Source organism: Chelonoidis abingdonii, chromosome 1 (assembly GCF_003597395.2).
Source record: "Chelonoidis abingdonii isolate Lonesome George chromosome 1, CheloAbing_2.0, whole genome shotgun sequence".
Taxonomy (NCBI): Eukaryota; Metazoa; Chordata; order Testudines; family Testudinidae; genus Chelonoidis; species Chelonoidis abingdonii.
This window is the reverse complement of record NC_133769.1, coordinates 334,781,048-334,802,116: the sequence shown is the minus strand read 5'-3', so window position 1 is coordinate 334,802,116 and position 21,069 is coordinate 334,781,048. Positions and strand designations below refer to the sequence as shown.

At 44.5% G+C, this 21,069-nt stretch overlaps 1 protein-coding gene across 1 annotated transcript in view; it reads left to right on the top strand.

Moving 5' to 3' along the window:
• Positions 1-6,145: 6,145 nt before the first annotated feature.
• Positions 6,146-21,069, top strand: part of RNF17 (ring finger protein 17) — a 232,475-nt gene continuing 217,551 nt past the window's right edge. Inside the window, exons 1-5 of the mRNA XM_075066159.1 lie at positions 6,146-6,176; positions 6,562-6,674; positions 10,239-10,330; positions 11,058-11,152; positions 12,702-12,772. Of these exons, the coding sequence (XP_074922260.1) occupies positions 6,146-6,176; positions 6,562-6,674; positions 10,239-10,330; positions 11,058-11,152; positions 12,702-12,772 (402 nt within the window). The remainder of the gene's footprint in view (positions 6,177-6,561; positions 6,675-10,238; positions 10,331-11,057; positions 11,153-12,701; positions 12,773-21,069) is intronic.

The window sequence follows — 21,069 nt, the reverse complement described above, 5'->3', positions numbered from 1 at the left end:
ACCTTGGGTTTAGCAGGCCAATGCTCAAACCACTGAGAGATTTCCTTGCCTCCCATGTATGACTCAGTTCTTTACAGGGAGAGCAACCACTGCTCACATGCTACCTTGAAAGTTCCCAGAAAGACTTCTTGTGTGGCTTGGAGTCTCCCAAGGTCCATTGTCAGTTAAGTATTTCCTGATTGGGCACTTAATCTGAAGAGTCCCTTCTCAATAAGTTGGCCAAATGCTTTGCTGATGCTTCTTAGAATCAAACACATTGAGATACGAGTACATAGCCAATATTTATAACTTCAAATACAAAAATGATACATGCATACAGATAGTATAATCATAACCAGCAAATCATAACCTTTTCATAGACAGCTCACTCGACAACCTTTGTACAATATCTGCTGCAAATATACAACAGTGGTTGCAACAATGATCTCTATGGTTACAGTTCATGTCAATAACATTACACATCTCCCCTCACTGGACCTAACCCGCCCAGGGGAAAAGCGTGTTAGAAGACACTTTTGATATGTCCCATGCAGTTTCTGGGGCAACTGAGCAAGTGGTATGGGCCTCCTCAGCCACCCTGGAACATGCATGGCGCATAACAACACAAAAACTTTGCTGCCAAACCCCGCAACTGAGGGTCCGGTGGCTGCAGCAGTGCTGGTGGGGGGGTTGCAGAACTTCCCCTGGCCTATTATACCCACTGCCCTTGCTGGAACCCTTCCTCCTTCCTTCCTTGGGTTACTCCTTTCAGTGCTTACTTATGCAATAATTTCCAGCTCTCCTCTTAGAACTGGATTATATTAAGTAGCCCCTCAATTTCTCCTTAAGCAGGAGTCTCCCCAGGTCTCCTCCCTGGAGCTGAGTTCAGGATTAGCCAGCTGTACGGCCTTTGCCAGCTTCTTCCTAATTAGCCATCAGACTTCAGAGTTCTCAACAGGCTAGCCTTTCCCTGCTGATATCTCCTGGTGGCTGAGAAAGCATGCAACCTTTGTGCTGGTCGCCTTCTCCAGCTTATTCCCAGTTGGCTGTGGGTAGAGGGGAGCCACTATTGGACTCCTGGCCCTTAAAGAAACAGTAATGGGATTTCCTTCTAAACACTTATCACTCTTGGAACCACTTCCTCACTCCGACTATCTCCAAAGTCCTTGTATATATAATTGGATCTTTCAGACTCTTAAGTGGCCATGCCATGTGACAGGGTGAGCTGACCACTAGACCCCACTACCCTTAAGGGGCATACTACCCCATAACATGCACTCTCATCCATGGGGTCAATTTGAAATAGAGAGTATCTTGTCCCCACTAAGGACAAAATTGTATTTAACTTCATGTTTGTAACACAGCACATTTTCTGGTACAGAAAAGGCTGATGAAGCTAATGGGATTACTCATCTGAATAAAAGAAAGTAGGGCCTGTATTAGTCAGGGAGTACATCTTTAGTGCAAAGTGAATGTGCCTAGCTAGCACAGGTAACATTAGTAGTGAAGATGTAGTGGCACATGCTTGTACTCTGGGTAGCTGCCCCAAAAAAAGCATGACAGAGACTTTGGATACTACTGTGCTGCCATTTCTTCACAGCTACTGTTACCTGGTCTGGCTAAAATTAGCATGGGTATGGCAACTCACAGTGCTATAATTATACCTTCTCTTTGCAGTGAAGATACTGAGTGAACCTAACTACAGTTAATCCATGCTACCATCTTGTGGCTATAGTTTAGAAGGCTTTTTTTTTTTTAAGCATTTATCTGTATTTTACAAAAAACAACTTAGCAATGCACAGTTTACATGCTCTTTAAATAGCAAATTACATGCATAAAACAGTTTAGATAACTATGTAGGAGAATATCTATTGGTTTTTGTTGAAATTATAAAATGTGTTACCATTTTCCCCTCTCAGGCTTCTGGGGTGGGATGTACTAATGGATGAAGTGTTGGTGCATATTTATACAAAGTCCTGTAGCTTGGTGTCCCTAGTCACCAGCCAGGAATAGACAGACAACTAGCTGCACCAAAGTTAGGTTTCTCTCCCTTTCATGGCTCTGTTTGCTATCTTCCCAAACAAAGCAAAGAAAGCATACAAAAAGCAACACTAACAACTGTCTGGTGACAGGTTCAGACTCAGGTTCTCTATACTCCAGTAGCTACTAGGTATGCCACTTTCCAACCTAATGGAACATCACAGGCTCTACCATCTGTTTTTTTTTTTGTTTGTTTGTTTGTTTCATGTTTGTTGTTTTTTTTTGTTTTTTTGTTTTTTTTTACCAGAAAATACCCTCTCTTGGCTCACTCCCTAGCCCCCTAATGCCTGAGCTTTTCTTTTTATTCCAACTGAGAGTGTGTGCCACTCAGGAGGTGCTAATCAACTGTGTCAGCTGATTCCCAGCACCTGTCTGCTGGGCTTTTTTCTGAGGTAAGGTCAGCTGCTCCCTGTCCCCCTAGGAGACTATTAAAGCGGCAGCTCATGCTGTTACAAGTCCTTTATCATATTTTTCATCTTAATTTGTGGAATAGGCATAGAGTATAGGATATGCACTTATAGATACTTTCATACATTTGAATAAATTAATAGGCAGTAAAATGGTATCTAATATATGAAGTTGTTTATAGTTAAACTTGTTCATTCATCTATAGAATATAGCTGAAGCCCAGACAATAAGCAAATATAGGCACACCCCTCACCAAAGAGTTGATTGTCACAGAAGCAATACAACCTAGCATTTACTTCTATAAGCAGAAGCAACTTTAGGATTGTTGCTATCCTAGGGACATTGGAAAATGTGGCCCTTCAAAGCACAGTCATGCAACTAACACTTAAACAATGACTGTTACATGCTTAGACTTATGCAAAACTGTTATTGTATTGTAATTATTTTTTTGGTGAGGATCATGTTTTTGTATATACAACACCTTAACAATGGGACCCTAATCCTAATTGAGGTCTATAGGCATTACTGTAAAATATAACCAAAACCAACTGAAACTTGCCTAGTTTTGGATTTTGTTACATAACCTGGGTGAAATCCTGGCCCCAATGAGGGTTTTATACATGACTTCAATGGAGTCAGTATTTCACTCTATTAAACTCAGATCAGGTCAGGTTAATCATGGGTTTGGTAATATGTGTATCTTTCTCTTTGTATCCTCTCACTCCTAAGTGTATGCTTCCTTCCACACTACCCCTGTGCCTGGAATACTCTCCCTGTGCTTGTGCAGTAAGGACTGCCATCGACTCTTCAGCTCCCCACTCAAAATACAGTTTTGGTATTTGCCCCACTCATTGAAATATTAATATTCCAGTTACAAAATCCTAATATATAGCTATGCAAAGTTTGCAAACCCATCCTGTGGACTTTGAACTTTGTGCCACATCTACAGGTCTACTCAAGTAGTAGGCTCAAGCCATATATTTATATTCTCCAATTATGAATTTGGGATAGGAAGCTAATCTTATTCTGGGCTGTGTGAATTTAGTAATAATAAACAACCTTAACTCAGGCCAGGTCTACACTATAAACTTATATTAGTACAGTTATGTCACTATGGGGTGTGAAAAATCCTCACCCGATGCAGCTATACTGACCTAACCCCCAGTCTAGACAGCGCTATATGGACAGGGGTGCTTCTCCCGTCAACCTAGCTGTTGCCTCTCATGGAGGTGGATTGATTATGCTGATGAGAGAAGCTCTCCTGCTGGTGTAGTAGCATCTTCACTGATGTGCTACAGTGGCGCACAGCAGTGTTTTACGTGTAGACCTGTCCTCAGTTTGCAGTAATCCTGGGCTGGCTTATGGATTTGCATAAAAAAACACATGTAAACTTGCCATTTTTGCTGGCTTTGTCATAGAAGCCAGGAGACATTTGATGGGTTTGACTGCTTTGTTTTAGTTGACTTGAAACAGAAACTTATGGGATTCAACTCCATGCTAATCAAAAACAAAATAAGAGCAATAGATATGACATTGAATAATTTATTCAACCCATACATATTATTTGATCTGTTCTAACCAAAGAAAAGACTTGTATTTTAAAAGAATAGACTTTATAACATTGGCACCAATGCCACGCGACGATTGGCTGCTGAGCGAAGGGAGGACGGCTGCTATTGGCTGGTGGCTGAGGGTCACGTGCCGTGCTGTCTGTTGCCCGGGTCCGCGTGCTGTAGGCGGGAAACCGCTAGATGGCTGCGGCGCGGGAGGAGCTACGAGGGCGGCGGTCCCCGGCGCTGCTGTGTGTCGGGTGCTCGCGACGCGGAACAATTGTCTCCCAAGGTGAGAGGGGACCGAGCGCTGCGGGCCTGGGCCTGGGTCCTTCCCCTGCACCCTGAGAGGCGGGTCCCAATGGCTCCTCCTCGGGCCTCTGCGGCCGCGCGCCGGCCAACTCGGCTCACGTCTCCGTTCGGTTAGCCGGACCCAGGGCGGGCAGCGCGGGGGTGCCCCGCCCCCTCCCTCGCGGCTCCTTCAGGCGTTGGCGGGAGAGGCCCCTGGTGCGCTGCCTCGGCCGCACGACACTGGGCCTCCCCCTGCCAGGTTCTCGGTCCTGGCGTCTCCCCCGTGCCGGGCTCATAAGCTTCCCCTCGCCCGAGGGTAGCGGTGCTGCTGGGAGAGGCTGCGGGAGATGCCGCAGCTTGTGACCTGGTGTGTCCCTCCCGCTGCCCGTCAGCCCTGGGTCTTCCACCGCCCTCCTTTGCCGGTACAGGGCGCTCCTGTGCTGGGGGGCACAGTCCGGCCTCTGGTGATCAGCTCCACCCTATAGGGTGACCAGACAGCAAATGTGAAAAATCAGGACGGGGGTGCGGGGTAATAGGAACCTATATAAGAAAAAGACCCAAAAATCGAGACTGTCCCTATAAAATTGGGACATCTGGTCACCCTACTGCCCCGTGACCGGACATGTGATCAGGACAGAGTCCCACTCCCACCTATCCTGAGAGCCTGGTCCCGCTGCCCCTGGACATTGTCTTCAGCATTGGATGGGGGTGCGCATGGATGAAAGTCACTAAAAAGAAACAAAATCTGGAGTTGGGGAAAGGAGACCAAATACGGATATGCTGAGTACTTATAATGGACGTAAGAGTAAGTATATATTTGTGTGACAGTGGATTTTTTCCCCTTTCCCCTCTTTGTCCTGTTCATTTTAGGCACTTTAGAAATGTGCATCACTGGGTATATATATGAATGCCATTCATGTCCAAATGCAGGGCTACAGAAGAAAACATAGGCACTGAGTTGACTTTTGGTTTTGCTAGTGAGTACCCCACACCTCCTCAGTCTGTCACCAGAGATCCCACCCCCACTCCATCTCTTCCTGCCTACTTCACCCCCAGGTGGAGGATGGAGGATGGAGCAGAGAAGGGTGAGTGGCAGAACAGCCTCACTCAACAGCTGATCCACTGAAGAGCTGATGGGGGTGCAGGGCCAGCCACTGAAGGGCTGTTTGGTAGCCAGCCCCAGAACCATCAGAATAGCAGTCCAGGTCAGCTCCATGTGTGCTGAGCACCCCCTATTTTTTCTCTGTGGGTGCTTGAGTCCGTGAAGTTGGCACCTATGGGAGAAAATATGTAATACCTAGCTTACAGTGCTGAAAGTAATGACTTTAATAGACACTGGCTGTGTATTGTTTCAGTTAGGCTTTTACAATAAATCAGTGTAGTTTAACAATCTGCAGTAGAATGGCTTTTTTTTTTTTTTTTTTTTTTTTTTTTGGTTATAAGTGAAGAGTTTGAAACAGTCTCTCCAAAAAAGAAACTCATGTATTAAGAGTCCAAAACAATTCTGAGCACAAAGGAATAATACTTTTAGAACTAGATCATACAAAAACTTGTGTGCCACTTCAATTACTAGAGTGATTTTATGCTGAGTTAGCTAAACTGGTGCAATTGTGTATGGATAAGCTTTTTATGTTAGCAGAAACCTGGCTTATGTCTGTTTATCTTAAATCAATAGTTTTACAGGTACTAGCTAAACAGATACTTTTAATGCCTGTGTTGTTATACTTATTGTTGCTTTTCCCCTGGGATATCCCTGTATTTGTAAAATTCCCTTTCTGTACAATTCAGTGATCAGCCAACTTTAGTAGATCAGCAACTGACTGGTGCTTAGTCAGTTTCACTGTGTTTTTTGTTGAGCCTTAGAGAAAATTGCAAAGATGGGGAAACCGCTGTTGTTACTGCTAGACTGTGGGAGGCACAGGTCTTTCTGTGAACCTGGCTTTTTCTTGGAGTACCATTATTTTTTATAAGCTTTATAAATGCCTGAAACAATAATGTGTGCAGTATTGTTGTACCTATGTTGGTCCCAGGATATTAGACCTGAAGAAGAGCTCTGTGTAATCTTGAAAGCTTGTGTCTCTCACCACAGAAGTTGATCCAGTAAAAGATATTACCACCTCCACCTTTTCTCTCTGAAACTGTAAGGTTGGCCTGAAAATGCTGCTGAATTACTTCATCAGCAACAGATGCTTTTGCAAGATTGTGTAGCTATACTTTAAATATGGCAACAGTCACTTTTTGTTGGTAACTGTTAAAGACTCGATCAGTAAATCTGGATTTTGCTAATTTATAGACTTGATTTCATCAGGAGCTCGTCATCATGCATTACAGTGTGGACATATCTTTTGTGAATTGTGTTTATCGGTAACACAGGAGTCAAGTATAGTAGTGTGTGTTGACTGTGAGGTAAGTGTTTGTTCCACAAACATGTCAAGGTCTGTTGTAGAATTATTTGCAATTTAAAATATAGTATTAAGCAACTAAAGGAAGCTTTCAGATAATGTGAAGACAAAAACTAATCTTATCAGTGTTATCTGAGATACCATTCTTATATACTACTTTAAATACTAAGGTGTTTGGGTTTTTTTTAATCTGTGTGGTACGAAAAGGTAATCTTACTAGTCATGTGTTTTGGGTTTTTTTTAAAGCTAGCTTAACATGATAAATAAGGTTAAGATTCTGTCATGGGTATTTTTAATAAAAGTCAGAGACAGGTTGTGGGCAATAAAAATTCATGGAAGCCCGCAATCTGTTCCAGACCTTTATTAAAATACCCAGGGTGGGGGGCTAGCAGTCAGAGTGCTGCTCTGGTGGCTCCGGGGCTGGCTGCTGCTCTGTGACCTTCATGACAGAATCGCATCCCTAAAAATGAATGTGTATATTCAGTTAACTTTGAGCTTCTCTTCACTGCAGAGTTGACTAAAGTTATAACTTGAATGTTGCCCTACTCTAGTCTGGTCCCCACCCAAACCTTTAACTGAAGTGTGATTAGTGATGATATGAGTTGGCTAACCCATTGGGATATAAAGCTCAAGTTAGCACAACTCACTAGCTGTTGAAACAACCACTGTCATCTAGGCTCAGGCTAGCTCCACTCAAATGCCACTAGTCCCTTGATGCCTTCCCAAAATATTCTTATCTGCCCAGAACAGACAGTTCAGTGGGAAATAATTTGTAGTGTGGCTCATCTAACTGCAGCACACAGAATGGCCCAAGTAAGTGCAGGAACAGTGTGATGCAGCAAGTCTAGTCTGAGGGTTTTCTTCACTCCACCCCCCCACCCCCACCCCCGGTGTGGGTTGGCTAACTCAGGAGAAGTAACTGGAGCGTAGCTAACTCGAGTAAACTCTCCACTGAAGACCTAAGTTCTCTGTAAGCTGCACAGCCACGCAGGAGCCTAATTAGTGCCATGCAGGCAGGAACCTGGGCAGCTGAAATGTAGGCAGCCCCAGCCAGACCTGCCTCGGCGGCCGGGAGAAGCGTGGCAGGAAACCAGGCGGCCCTGGCCCCGGAGCAGGGAGAAGTGCGTCTCCCCCGTGCCCCCATTGCTGCTGGGGGGAGTCCTCTCTCCCTACTCTTGATCCGAAGCACTCTCCTGCACCCCAAACCTCCCATCCCTGGCTTCACCGCAGAACCTGCACCCCCAGCTGGAGCCCTTACACCCCTGCCCCAGCCCTGAGCCCCCTCCCACACTTCGAACCCCTCAGCCCCATCCCCCCACCACATGAATTTTGTTATGTGCACCAGCATGAAGGTGATATGTCACACATCGCCTCCATATTGGTGCACATAATAAAATTCATTCTGCACATGTATTGGAAAAATTAGAGGGAACAGTGGTGAAGACCTACTGTAAGAGTATGTCTACTCTGCAGCTGGGAGCATGCCTTCCAGCCTGGATAGACAGACACATGCTAGCTCCACTTAAGCTAGAGTGCTAAAAAGAGCATTGTGGTCATCGCAGCACTGGCCATGGCTTGGATTAGTTGCCCGAGTACAAGCCCGCCTGCCCCCCTGTGTCTGATTGGGCGGCTAGCCCAAGCCGCTGTGCATACTGCAACAACCATGCTGCTCTTTTTGGCATACTAGCTTGAGCGGAGCTGGTGCCTGCGTCTACCTGGGCTGGGAGACACGCTCCCAGCTGTCTAATATGCGCATACCTAGAAGTCTGAGAGAAGCCATGAAATTCAGAGGTAGGACAGATTCTTTCTGCTTACTTCTCATATACAATAGTCTCTCTTTTTTGTTTAAAAAAAAAAAAGTCTATAGTTATCAACACTTGAAAAATGTTGAGGTATTAGCTACTTTATTTATATTTATATTTATATTGCCATTACACACGGTATAACTATTTTCCCCATGCTTATCCCCACCCTCTCAATGTTCCTTACATCTCCTTGTCAATTACTGGAAATGGGCTACCAATGCTGGTCCCAGGGAGGGAAGAAGAGGAGTTGGTAAGCATGGGGCTGCTGCGCGCGAAAGACAAGGAGGAAACATGGCTCTGGTGGGTGCTCCACACCCACTAATTTTTCTCAGTGCTTATGCCAGACCACGGATGTTGGGGAACCAGGGAGCGCCAGATTAGCAAGGTTCAACCTGTATTTACACAATAGACTCTTAGCTCTTTATAATTCACAAATTCTGGTATCTACCTCTGTATCTAGGATTCTTATATTTTTTTCAGCTCCACAAACTAGCCACACAAATATCTTGAACAATTGGAATTTTTTTCAAACTACTATAACAGCTAGAATAACTTGTGCAATAATTGGTTCATAATGTATGATAGCATGCTTGGGGGAAGATATGTTTGAAATGTTTAGGTTTTTTTTCAAAACTTAAAACAGCTGAGTGAACTTTCAATCTGTGATCTTGTTTAACAAACTCCAAGTGAGAGTTTTTGTTTTTTCTTCAACCATGGTATAACTTTTTGAAAACAAGTTTGTTTAGTACTAAACACTGCACTAAGTAAAATTATGGTTGATACCTTTGAATTTCCTGACTTATGTGTTTAAATATATTTACCTAGTAACTGTAACTAATTTCTCTTTTAATTACACTATGCATTTACTATATGTTGTTACTTATATCTCCATGTGGGATTAAAGCCAAGCTGTTTTGTTAAGGGAGCTGTAAGTGACCTGCGTGCTTTTAAATTCTTCATAATCAGAAAATTGTAGGACAGGAAGGAACCTCAAGAGGTTATCTAGTCCAGTCCCCTGCATTCCTGGCAGGACTAAGTATTATCTAGAGCATCCCTGCCAGGTGTCAGTCCACAAGAGGTTAGACGATCGTGGTCCATTTAACTTCCTTTTATACCAGAAAAATGATCATGTCACATTGAAATAAACACACTGCCTCCTCACTAAATAACGAGGAGTCCTTTTGGCACCTTAGAGACTAACAAATTTATTTGGGCATAAGCTTTTGTGGTAGCTGCATCCATTTCAGTACCATACCTAGCTATAGTGTGCACATTCACATAACATAATCTTTCAGTAAAAGCTCAAAATGCAGGTAAAATTCCTATCGTGACAGAACCAATAGATCAGCCTTCTGGTTTTGATGTTCCATACCTTCTTTGGTATAACGCAATTGCTTCAGATGTGGAGTGGTCAGATTTGCTGCTTATTACTAAGTGGGATCTTCATGGCTCCATGCTGCCTTTGCCACTGTGGCCAGTTAGAAGATCAGGCCATGCACGTGAAGGCTGCACCCATTGGCAAGGGATGCTTGGTTCCCTCGTGGACTCATATAGTGCCCCTCCCTCAGCTATTGAATGGTTAAGACATTTAGACTAACATACTTGACTCATTCACAATAAAGTGTGTGTGTGTATGTAGTAGAACTTGATAGCCAACTTGCTATGAAAGGCCCAGAATGAGTTTTAGCCAATACCAGATAAAATATAGAGTGCATAATTGTAAACATAAAATGTTAAAGCAGTTTTATTGTTTGATTTGAAAGGCTGTTACCACTGTAAATACAAATGAAGGTTTCTACCCAGTGGATGACTATGTGGAAGAAGAACTTTATACAAGAAAACTGCAGGCTACAAAGTATGTGTTATGTAAATCTTGAGATTACTCCAGTTTTTTTAAATTAAATTTATATTGAAGTATATCTTACAATTTAATTAGAGAATGGTGGTGAATATATATAAAATTTGATAATTCTTTATTATAAATCTTTTTCATTAGATTCTTGGTAAGAACAACAAATGTGGCTAATTTAAGATGTCTGACTTTATTTGCTTGGAAAGGGGTTCTTAACTGGGAAGTGCAGAGTTTCTATTTAATACTATAATAAATCTTATGTAGTTCTTAGTAATGGTGCTGTAGATGAAGCTTTGTAGTATGTGCTCTTTGAGTTCGGTCTTTGGGTTTTTAATTTGGCCAATTAAAGTTTGCTCTGGGCTTTCAAAGAGTTGCATTTATATTATCAATGTATATTAAGAGTGTTGTATACCGGGGTTTGCATGGTACACAATAGGTGACATCCTGGCCCCATTAAGATTAATGGCAAAACTCCTCCCATTGATTTCAGTAGGGTGAAGATTTTACCCAGTAGATATTGCTAGTTAATGTATTAAAGTATATATTTGAATAGTGATGCATCAGTTAAAATGATCCTAGAATACATAGGAGCTTTGAGCCGTGGGGAGGGGGCGGGTTTGGAGAGGGGGAGAATGTTTGTTTGTTTGTTTGTTTTTTGTTTTTTTTTTAAAAAAAAAACCCTCAAACTATGGATAAATAAACACACTTTAAAAATATTTTTACACTGAAGGCAAAGTCTTCAGACGTTACAGGACAACCTCATCAGATCAAACAGAGGAAACAATAATTTATGTCATATGTTGAAAGAGGACATCAATTCAGAAGGTAAGACTTTTTGCTCTTGGCTTTTATTTTTGGTGCTTTCTGGATGTCCTGTACATGAGGTTAGTAACTAGCTATTTTTGGGAGAGAGGGGGTTATCACTGGGGCTTACTCTTTGAGTGTGGGTTATTTTTTACTCTTACACTCCTTTTGTTTTCTCCATCCTGTACTTCTGGGGGAATTCTGTGCATCTGCGGACACGCAGATTCCTCTGTCCTGCATAATTTTGTATTTTCTCCGCATAAAATACGTTCTGCCCCAGAAGTGCTGCAGTTCTGCCTTTGGCCCAGCAGAGGCTGCTTTGGCACCAGAACAGCCAGCTACATGAATATAAGCTGGCTGTTCTGGCACCACCACAGCCAGCTGCATGAATATAAGCTGGCTGTTCTGGCGCCACCACGGCCTCTGGTGGGCAAAAGGCAGAACTGCTTCACTTCTGGGGCAGAAAGAATCCCCCTTCCCCCCCGAAATTACAGTGTCCACTGCTGCAGAATTCCCATGGGAGTAGAAGTTCATCACAACACCTTGCCTACAGAGCCAGATTAGGACAGAGTGGGACACTCAGGGCTGTTTGGGGATCACAGACTGAGATTCAGAATGGCTAGTGAGGGGACAGACTGGGGCACAGGCTCAGGACCTAATGGGATGACAGCATTGAGTCTGGGGAAGGGGACCTGCGGGGACAGGGGAAGATGTGCCTGACGTGGATATTGGGATAGCTTTGGTGGGTCAGCCAGGGTCTGCATGGGGGAGGGCTTCCCAACTCGCCTAAAAAAAACCGAAACGCAAAAAAAACTAAACCCTCCTCAATAAAACCTCCTCCCCATCCATACCCACGATGCGTCCAAGTTCATCCTGGCTCCTTCGTTCCTCTGCTCTCCTCTGTTATCCCCTCAGTCCTCTAGGAAATTTCCAGTTCATATATTCTAATGTTGAAATTGATTTACTTCGCCAAGTCCTCTGTATTAAATTTAAGTGATCGAGATTTGATCAAAAATTACCAGAATCTATTTTTTATCCTGTATTGTTAGAACATACTTGCGGACAGATATTTTCAAAAAATTACCCAAAAATATTGAAACTGGCATGAGTATTACTGTTTTGATAAAATTATCAGGAATGTTTGCTCAGATTGATTGTGGTCAAATATTGTGTACAGAATTTTTAAATTTTTGGTGCTGATTTGCCCCAGAAGTAATCCTGTCCCTCAGTGTAGCACCAGTGTCAGGTGATTTACTATGCAGTTGCCTTAGATGCTGCTATGATTATCAGACAAGAGTATATTTGAAGAGGCTTCTCTAGAGTTCAGAAAATTTTTAGTTTTGCCTGGCCTCTTCTTCCTAGTTTCAAAATATCTAGGGTGAAATTTTGACATTATTGAAGTCAGTGGCAAAACTCCCCTTATTTCAGGACTAGAATGTCACCCCTGAGGTACATCCAATTGTGCTGCTGTGCCAGTACGATACCCTTGCTACTCTGTGGCCATCTAGTTTACAGTTAACTGTGATTGGTGTGTGTGTTAACTCTTAGTTTGGTATGCTTGCCTTTTTAGAGTTGCAAGAAAATCATCTTGGCCATAATGAAAGAGAAGACTTTGATCTGTATGACCTCCTTCCTCCAAAAGTAATTCAATATTGCACACACAGATTTGAATCATTAGTACAACTTGTAAGCTAAAACATCTTATAAATTCTCTGTATTCTGGTTGAGTGGGGTTAAAACACACGCTCCTTTTCTCTCCCTCAGCTCCATTGAAAATCTTTTGACTATACACATTTCAACTGTCAATTTTAACAGCACATGGAAAAACTGTTTCTAGTTTACAAACCTATTTTATGTTGAAAGTGCAAGGCAAGCTGTGGATTGATTTGTTTATGGTTAGTATAAATGAATTGCAAAAACATATCAGTTTAATCTGCTAATTCTAAAATACTACTCACAACACTTTATGAACAAGATAGTATTCAGATCAACAGTGAGAATTTCATAGAGAAATACAAATTCTGTTTTTGATTTTTACTGGAAAGTTTGCACCACTTAGTTTGAGGATTGATGATAAACTTCACTTGACATCCTAAGTAAAGTGAATGCAGAATTGTTTGCCCTCCTCCCCTCACTCTTGTGGGTGCTGGACCTGTTGTTCTTCAAGCATTTGTCCACAGAGAATCCACTGGAGGCATGTGCACCCCATGTATATGACCCTGAAATCTCTTAGCTCACAGTGTCTGAGACTGCGCATACACCCTCCCTGCCAACTCAAGGCATAAAGTGCAGAGCATCCTCACTAACCTCTGTTTCTTATTACCATCCCTCATAGCAGGACAGAAATGCATAGAATCCATCTGTTTCCCTGTAGTTTTAGGGTAGTTCATTACTTGTTGTTCTTGTAGTTACACTTTTAAGTGGCTATTGGCAAAATAAAAAACCCAAAATGTGTGGTGGTGTTTTTTGTTTTTTTTTTTATCTGACTCCTCTTTGTACTGAGGTGCAAGTCTCCTGGCAGAAACTGTCTCTAGGCTTTAAAAATCTGCTTGCTTATAAAGTAGCTATGCTGGCAAGTGATAAACATACTATGTCTCTTTTTGTTTAGGGGAATTGTATATTTTGGGCAAACACTGGATTTGCAAATCCTTTTTCTAAGCCCACACAGAAGGCTCATGATGTCTGTTTAAAAGTGTTTTTGCTGGAAAAGTCAAGTGTGTTCTGAGTCTGGAGTCCCTCTTTGAAAGCAATCTGTTGCCTTAATGCTGATTTCTACTAGGGTTCTGACTACCAGACATACTGCTCTGGGAGCTAACAGGACTTCTGACTCTGAGACCTCATGCTTCTGAAAAAACATGTTGAGACTTCTCTTCTCTTCTATCCTTATGTGGTTAGTCATTGACTCCTGCTGCCCAAGGTAGGAAGAAGCAGAGTTCTTCTGGTGATGCTGATGGTCACCATCCCTGGTATTTGTCCTAGAAGTTAAAGACTCATCACTCTGTGTTCAAGCTGTCTCCTTCCTTCCAATTCTGATCTGCACCATGTGTCTTCAGGGGCTGTGGAAACTTGTTCTTCTGCTTCCGTACTGCATCCTTCGTGACCAATGCCACTTTGGCAGATAGGACTGATGTCATTAGCACTAAAGAATCTGTAGTACTGTATCCTAATGAGACCCCATCTGCTGAGATGACCAGATTGATACTGTTGAGCTTGGTACCAATTTCTCTCTCAAAGCAGGTTGCTTTTACTGCTACTTCCAGTGATGTCCCTATTGGTGCTCCATTTGTAGGTGTGTCAGTGCCCCGTGCACCTGGGAACCAAGATCTTCATCAGCAGTGCCTATTGGACTGCACATGCACACATCCCTTCTCTCGCACTGGGTGTGGGACATGTATACAGTGCAGGGGGATCTGAGCGCCCCCACTTCCTTCTCTACTGCCTTTGGTCTCAGATGGAATCTGCAGCAGAGCCCGTTTTTCCTTTTCCCTCAGTAGTTAGTACCTTATCTATTACTGTAATGTAGTTACTATTTTCTTCTGCTAAACAAAAGGAAAAACTGTTTTTGTTTAACTTTACCTCTGTTTTCTCATAGTTCAGCTTTTCGTTTCCTCCCCCACTTCCTGCTTGGGAAGCCTTTTTCCATCACCCTTATGCCCAGATCCCTTGGGTTTGAGGTGCATTGGTTGTGGGGTTGCCTTCCCAGTAATGAACAGCCATCTACAGTGTGCATCCACTGTCTGGGAGAGGGACACGTCCCACGAAAGTGTTCCCATTGCCTCGACCTGAAACCCAGAATCAGAAAGGACCGGGACATCAGATTAAAACTTCTTCTCATGGAGAAATTGCTGTGACCGGCATCAGATCCAGGCCCAGACTCCTCTGGAGAGAGACCCATGCTCAGTCAGATTGTCTGCCCATCCTCACTCCAAAAGAAACAGGCTCTCTCCTCACATTCTGAGGTACATTGCACCAAAACACTGTCCAGATCTGTTGCCTCAACCTCGTGTGGTACACAGCTCTAGTGCCCACTGAGTACCTCCAATACCGACATAAAGAAATGGTCTGAAGATCCTAACTGGGCAGACCTATGGCCTTCAGCATCATTTCCTAGCTCTAGGGAATGAGTCAGACTGACTTGAAGTGCTAAAGCACCCGCACCCTTTCCCACACGGATGAAACCTCTGCACCGGCCAAGGCACTGGCCAAGCCATTAGCACTGACTAAGTCTCTGGCGCCATCTACCAACACCTCTGGGCATACGCCCTTGCTTTTGCATCATGTCTTACACCAGCACTGATGATGCTTCCCTCTCCACCCCCCATGAGACTTTAGATACTCTAAGATCTGCTGGCATCTAACACTCCTGAGTCTCTGCTCCTTTGATGTGACCTCCCTCCACTTCCACCCTCCTCTCCAGATTTACGACACTCCTCCCTCTCTTTAATGAAGATGGTACCCCACTTCCCCAGAGATGGGGAGGAGGAGGAGAAGAGGAAGATGAAGGCTCTATCGCTCCTTCATCTACTAGACAAATTACGCCTGCTCATCCTCACTATCCACAGCCTACCTCTGGTCCCTACTCTTAGCAGGGACCACAATGGGTGCAACCCTATGTGCCACTCCCTCCAAACAATGTATTGGGACCCTTGGGCTACATGCAGGGCACAGTTCGGGAACTCTCCCAGAGAGCAAAGCCGGAAACCTACACCTCTCCCTTCTCTGTTGGTCTCTTGCCCTCCAGAAGTCAACCCCCTACTGGTACCTCTGAAGAGGAAGAACAAGAGGAGGAACAGGAGGAGGAGGCTTGACCAGCATTGCATTTTTCCTTGTCACTTGAAAAGGCTATCATACCTCCACCCCCTACATCGGCTGATGACTTCAGGCATTTTCAAGATTTGTTCTGCAGTATTGCAGACTCCCTACAGATCCCTTTGGAGGAAGTCAAGAACCAGCGGTGTAAACTACTGGATATCTTCACACATTCTCTTCCTTCAAGAGCACTCTACCTATCAATGAGGCTCTTCTCGACCCCTCCTCCCCACAAAATTGCTGTGGCAGACCCCTGCATCCATCCCTCTGATCTGCAAATATTATGTTCTGGCAAAGGATGTGGAATTCCTATTCTTGCACCCCACCCCCGAATTCTTTGGTAGTCAGTGCGGTACAAAGAGGCCGTCAATACCAATCTCATTTTAGCCATCCAGACAGAGATTGCAAATGCCTGGACTTTTTTGGATGCAAAGCATATTCGTCAGCCATGCTCCAATTTAGAATCTCAATCTGTGAAGCCCTTATGGCTATGTATAACTACTCCAAATTGGAGGAACTCTCCCAGGACCTACTGGAGGCCAAGAAAGAACAGTTTCAGTCCTTGATATCAGAAGGGCACCTCCTAACTCGTATAACCCTACAAGCCTCATTAGACTTGCATACACCACTGCCCAGTCCATCATGACTGCTGTAGTTATGAGGTGTGCATCATGGCTCCACCCCTGGGGCTTTACTAAGGAGGTACAAACCACAGTAGAGGCCTTACCTTCTAAACCTATTCTCTGCACTCCCTTAAGGACTCTTGAGCTGTACTCCAATCTTTTGGAATTTACATGACAGTACTGATGAGATGCTTTGGAAAGTGCCAACTCCTTCTGTGATCCCGAATGCAGCAGTATGCTCCTCATTGGCACTGGGACACCCAGCGATGAAGACAGAGACCTCCTTCCAAATGTAGACAGCACACTCCTCTTGTGCACTTCCACCGAAGCAACAATTTTGAAGGTGTAGTCAAGGCCCTGAGAATCCTTCACCCCTTCCAGTCATTCCCACCATTTTCAACATCCCGGCAGTTTGCGACTGATTAGCTCTGTTTCCCATCTTGGAGATTCATCACCTTGGACAAGTGGTTCCTAGAGATGATCAGTGAAGGATACTCCCTCCCTTTCCTATCTGTCTTTCCCACCATCCCCATCCCTGTCCCTTTTCAGGGACCCTTTTCATGATTCCATTCTATAAGGAGCAATAAATCTTCTGCAACTAAGAGCCATAGAACCAGTCCCTTCCTGGCACATGGGACAAGGTTTCTACTCCCACTGTTTCCTGATCCAGAAGAAATCTGGCAGCTGGCAACCCATTCTGGATCTTCGCGGTATAAATAAGTCAAACTGCAATGGTTCAAGAGAGTTACCCTTTCCACTATTATTCCAACATTGGAGTAGGGGGACTAGTTCTCGGCCCTTGCCCTCTACACCCTGCTCACAGATTTCTCTGATTCATCCTGGGCAATGACCACTACCAGTTCAAGATATTGCCTTTTGGACTGTCCACTGCACCTTGGGTGTTCTCCAAAGCCCTTGCGGTTGTTGCTGTCTACCTAAGGACACTGGGAGGGGTCATCATCTTTCCATATTTTGATGACTCTTCTCAAGGTCTCATCTGAAACAAACTCTCTCCAAGCTGTCCACATAACAACGGACCTGTTCATGAAGATAGGCCTCCTCGTGAACCTAGAAACGTCCACTTTAACACTAGTACAATGACTGGTATTCATTGGCACACAGTTGGTGCCATACAAGCCAGAGCCTTCCTAGCACCTCACAGATTCTGAGCTATAAGAGATCTGGTATTCAGCGCACAGGTTTGCCCCAGACCTCTACTAGAATGTGCCTCCGACTTCTAGGCCACCTGGCAGCAGCCATGTTTGTAGTCAGACATGCAGGACTGCACATGTAATATCTTCAGGTGTAGCTCCATACAGCATATCTTCCCCACGAACACTGTCTCCACAAATGTTTGTTCATGCTGATGCACGTCAAGGACTCACTACTGTGGTGGACACTGCACATCAGTGTCTGTGTCTGAGTCCCTTTCTTCCAGCCAACCCCGATTATGATCCTAACAATCGATGCCTCCCTAATCAGTTGGAGAGTGCATCTCCACGAACTCACAGTGCAGGGCAGATGGTAGTTAACAGAATCCACCCTACACATCAATTTCCTAGAACTACAGGGAGTCTGCAAAGCATTTCAACATTTCCTACCTCTATTCAAACATCATACCATGAGAGTGATGACAGACAATCTCTCTCCTGCATGTATTACATCAACAGGCACAGCAGAGCAAGGTCCCACTCTTTATGCTCAGAAGCACTCAGATTGTGGAACTGGTGTATCCAGAACAACATCTCCATTTCAACAGCATACTTCCCAGGACCAGAACATCACTACGGATGCATTCTGCAGGAGGTTTTCGCACAGTCATGTGTGAGAACTAGATATGCGAGCACTTCAACCCATCTTCAACCACTGGGACACCCCGCTATAGATCTCTTTGTCACTCAACGTCCGCTGCGCTCAACGCTCTGTTCCAGAGCGGGACTGGGACATGGATTGCTGGGAGGATGCGTTCCTCAACATGGGATGCACAACTCCTTTATGCCTTTCCTCCTTTTCTCCTCCTATTCAGAGTACTTTGCAAGATACAAGAGGAGTGATCTCATGTCATACTAATGGCTCCAACATGGCCAGGACAGGTCTGGTATACTTATACTTACACCATATGATGGTATGCTGTCTGATCTCTCTCCACCTATCACCCCAGCTCCTTTCACGGGATAGAAGATGCATCATCCTTTCCAAACAAGTGTTTCACATCAAAGCCTGGTTCCTTTTGAATAGCAGACATGACATGAGCAGATGCATGTAAGTGCACAAATGGATTAGATTTTACTGCTGATACATCTCCCACCAAGTTGATGCAGCACATGTTCTGTTGCCACTTGTCCTAGACCGGGGTGGGCAAACTTTTTGGGCTGAGGGCCACATCTGGGTAAGGAAATTGTATGCAAGGCTGGGGCAGGGGGTTGTAGTGCAGGGCGTGGGAGGGGGTACGGTGTGCAGGAAGGGGCTCAGGGTAAGATATTGGAGCAGAGGAGGGATGCTGGATATATGAGGGGGCTCAGGGAAGGGAGTGCAGGAGTGTGGACTGTAGGAGGGGTCCAGGGCAGGGGATGGGATGCAGGATGCGGCAGGGGGCTTGGCAGGAGGCTGGGGTGTGAGGTGAAGGCAGGGGGTTAAGATGGGGTGCAGGCAGGGTTTGGCCCCCCTGCATGCCTGCTCTGGCGCCACACCGGGCCACTCCAGGAAGCGCTGCAGCCCCTGGAGGAGGGGGGATGGAGGGCTCCATGTGTGCTGCCTTTGCCACATCTCCAGGTACCTCCCCTGAAGCTCCCACTGGCCACGGTTCCCTGTTCTTGGCCAATGGGAGCTGTGGGGGGTGGTGCCTGGAGGCCAGGGCAATGCATAAGGCAGCCCTGTGGGCCAGATCCAAAGACCTGAGGGGCTGGATCTGGCCCACAGGCCATAGTTTGCCCTCCCCATCCTAGATTATATGCTACACCTTAAACAGTATTCACCAACTGTATTTGGGTACACTTGGTGGTAATCACTACTTTTCACTGCCCTGTATAGACAGTCATTCTGTCTTTGCACTTCCACTCATGAAACATTTTTGTTTTGAAAAGTCTCCAACATCTTTACGATCAGTCCTCATTTACGAGACTAGACCCCTGCCTGGGACCTTCATCCTTATACAATGTTCTCTGACTAGACTCCCATTTGAACCGATGGCAACCTGTTCTTAAGTGTATCTATAAACGAAAATATCCTTCCTTGTGTCGTCTCTTCTGCCCGATGAGTTGGTGAAATCATGGCCCTTATGGCATATCCACCGTATTATAAGGGCAAAGTTACACTACACACACATCCTAAGATTTTTACCTAGGATCCCAACATCTTTCCATCTCAACCACCCAATACACCTTCCTTGCTTCTTCCCGAAGCCTCACAGTAACTAACAGGAGGCAGCTCTACACACCTTATATTTTAGATGAGCATTAGCCTTTCACTTGGACAGGACTATACCTTTCCGGAAATCACCACGCTTATTCATCTCCACCAACAAAAGAACCAGAGGCACTGTCATATCTAAAAAATTCCTTTCAAAGTGAATCTCCCAGTGCATACATTTATCTTACCAACTTCATGATAGACAGTTTCAATCAGAGCACAAGTGGAGCACTGTCATGAGGTGCATGGCCAGCCCCTCTTCTTCTGGGAAAGTCCAGGGAGACTTCAGCTCTGTGCAGCACCTATGTCCTTTATTCTTTAAGCCTTTTCCCGCTACCAGTGTCCAACTATATACAATCCTTACAGGTTTCTCACCTACCGCAGGCTGGGTCAGTAACCAGCTTGAGGGCTTCCCCCTCTCTGTCACTGTGTCAGGACTGATTTCCCTACTCCCCCACTTTGAGTGCAAAAGGTGGGGGACTGCAAGGATTCTAAAAATTAATACTGGCCTCTCTAGGCTTGTATTAAACTTCCAAGATAACAGCTTTTCTCTGACCTTGGGTGGGTAGATGATGCCACCACCCAAGTGCAAAACCCCTTTGAGAATGCAGGAAGGTGCACTTGGGAATTCCTTCCTGTGGGTACCCTCAAGCCCTTTTACACCCCTCCTTTGGGGAAGAGCTAAGAAAGAAAAGCAAAGGAAATTAGGTGTTGCCACCAACTAATTAAACAAAATGTGCACAAACCACTTACAACACACACACCCAGTCCTGTTCTTAAAAAAGGTAAATTTTATTAAAAACAAAACGAAAATACATCTGGAAACTTAGGCTATTGCTAGATTTTAAAAAGAACCAGTTACAAGGATTAATCATCAGGAATAACTTTGTTAAGGTCCAGCTTAAAGGTTACAAGCAAAACAAAAGCATTTGGGTTGGCACAGGGGAATCCACAAGCCATAAAGAAATAAAGAGAGATAAACCTAATCGTGTCTTCCTGGACATTTCCTGATTACTTCCATATCTACGAGGTTTCAAATTAGTAGTTTCTAAGTATGATTCAGTAATTTTTTAATACCTGGTCCAAAGCTTCTTGCAG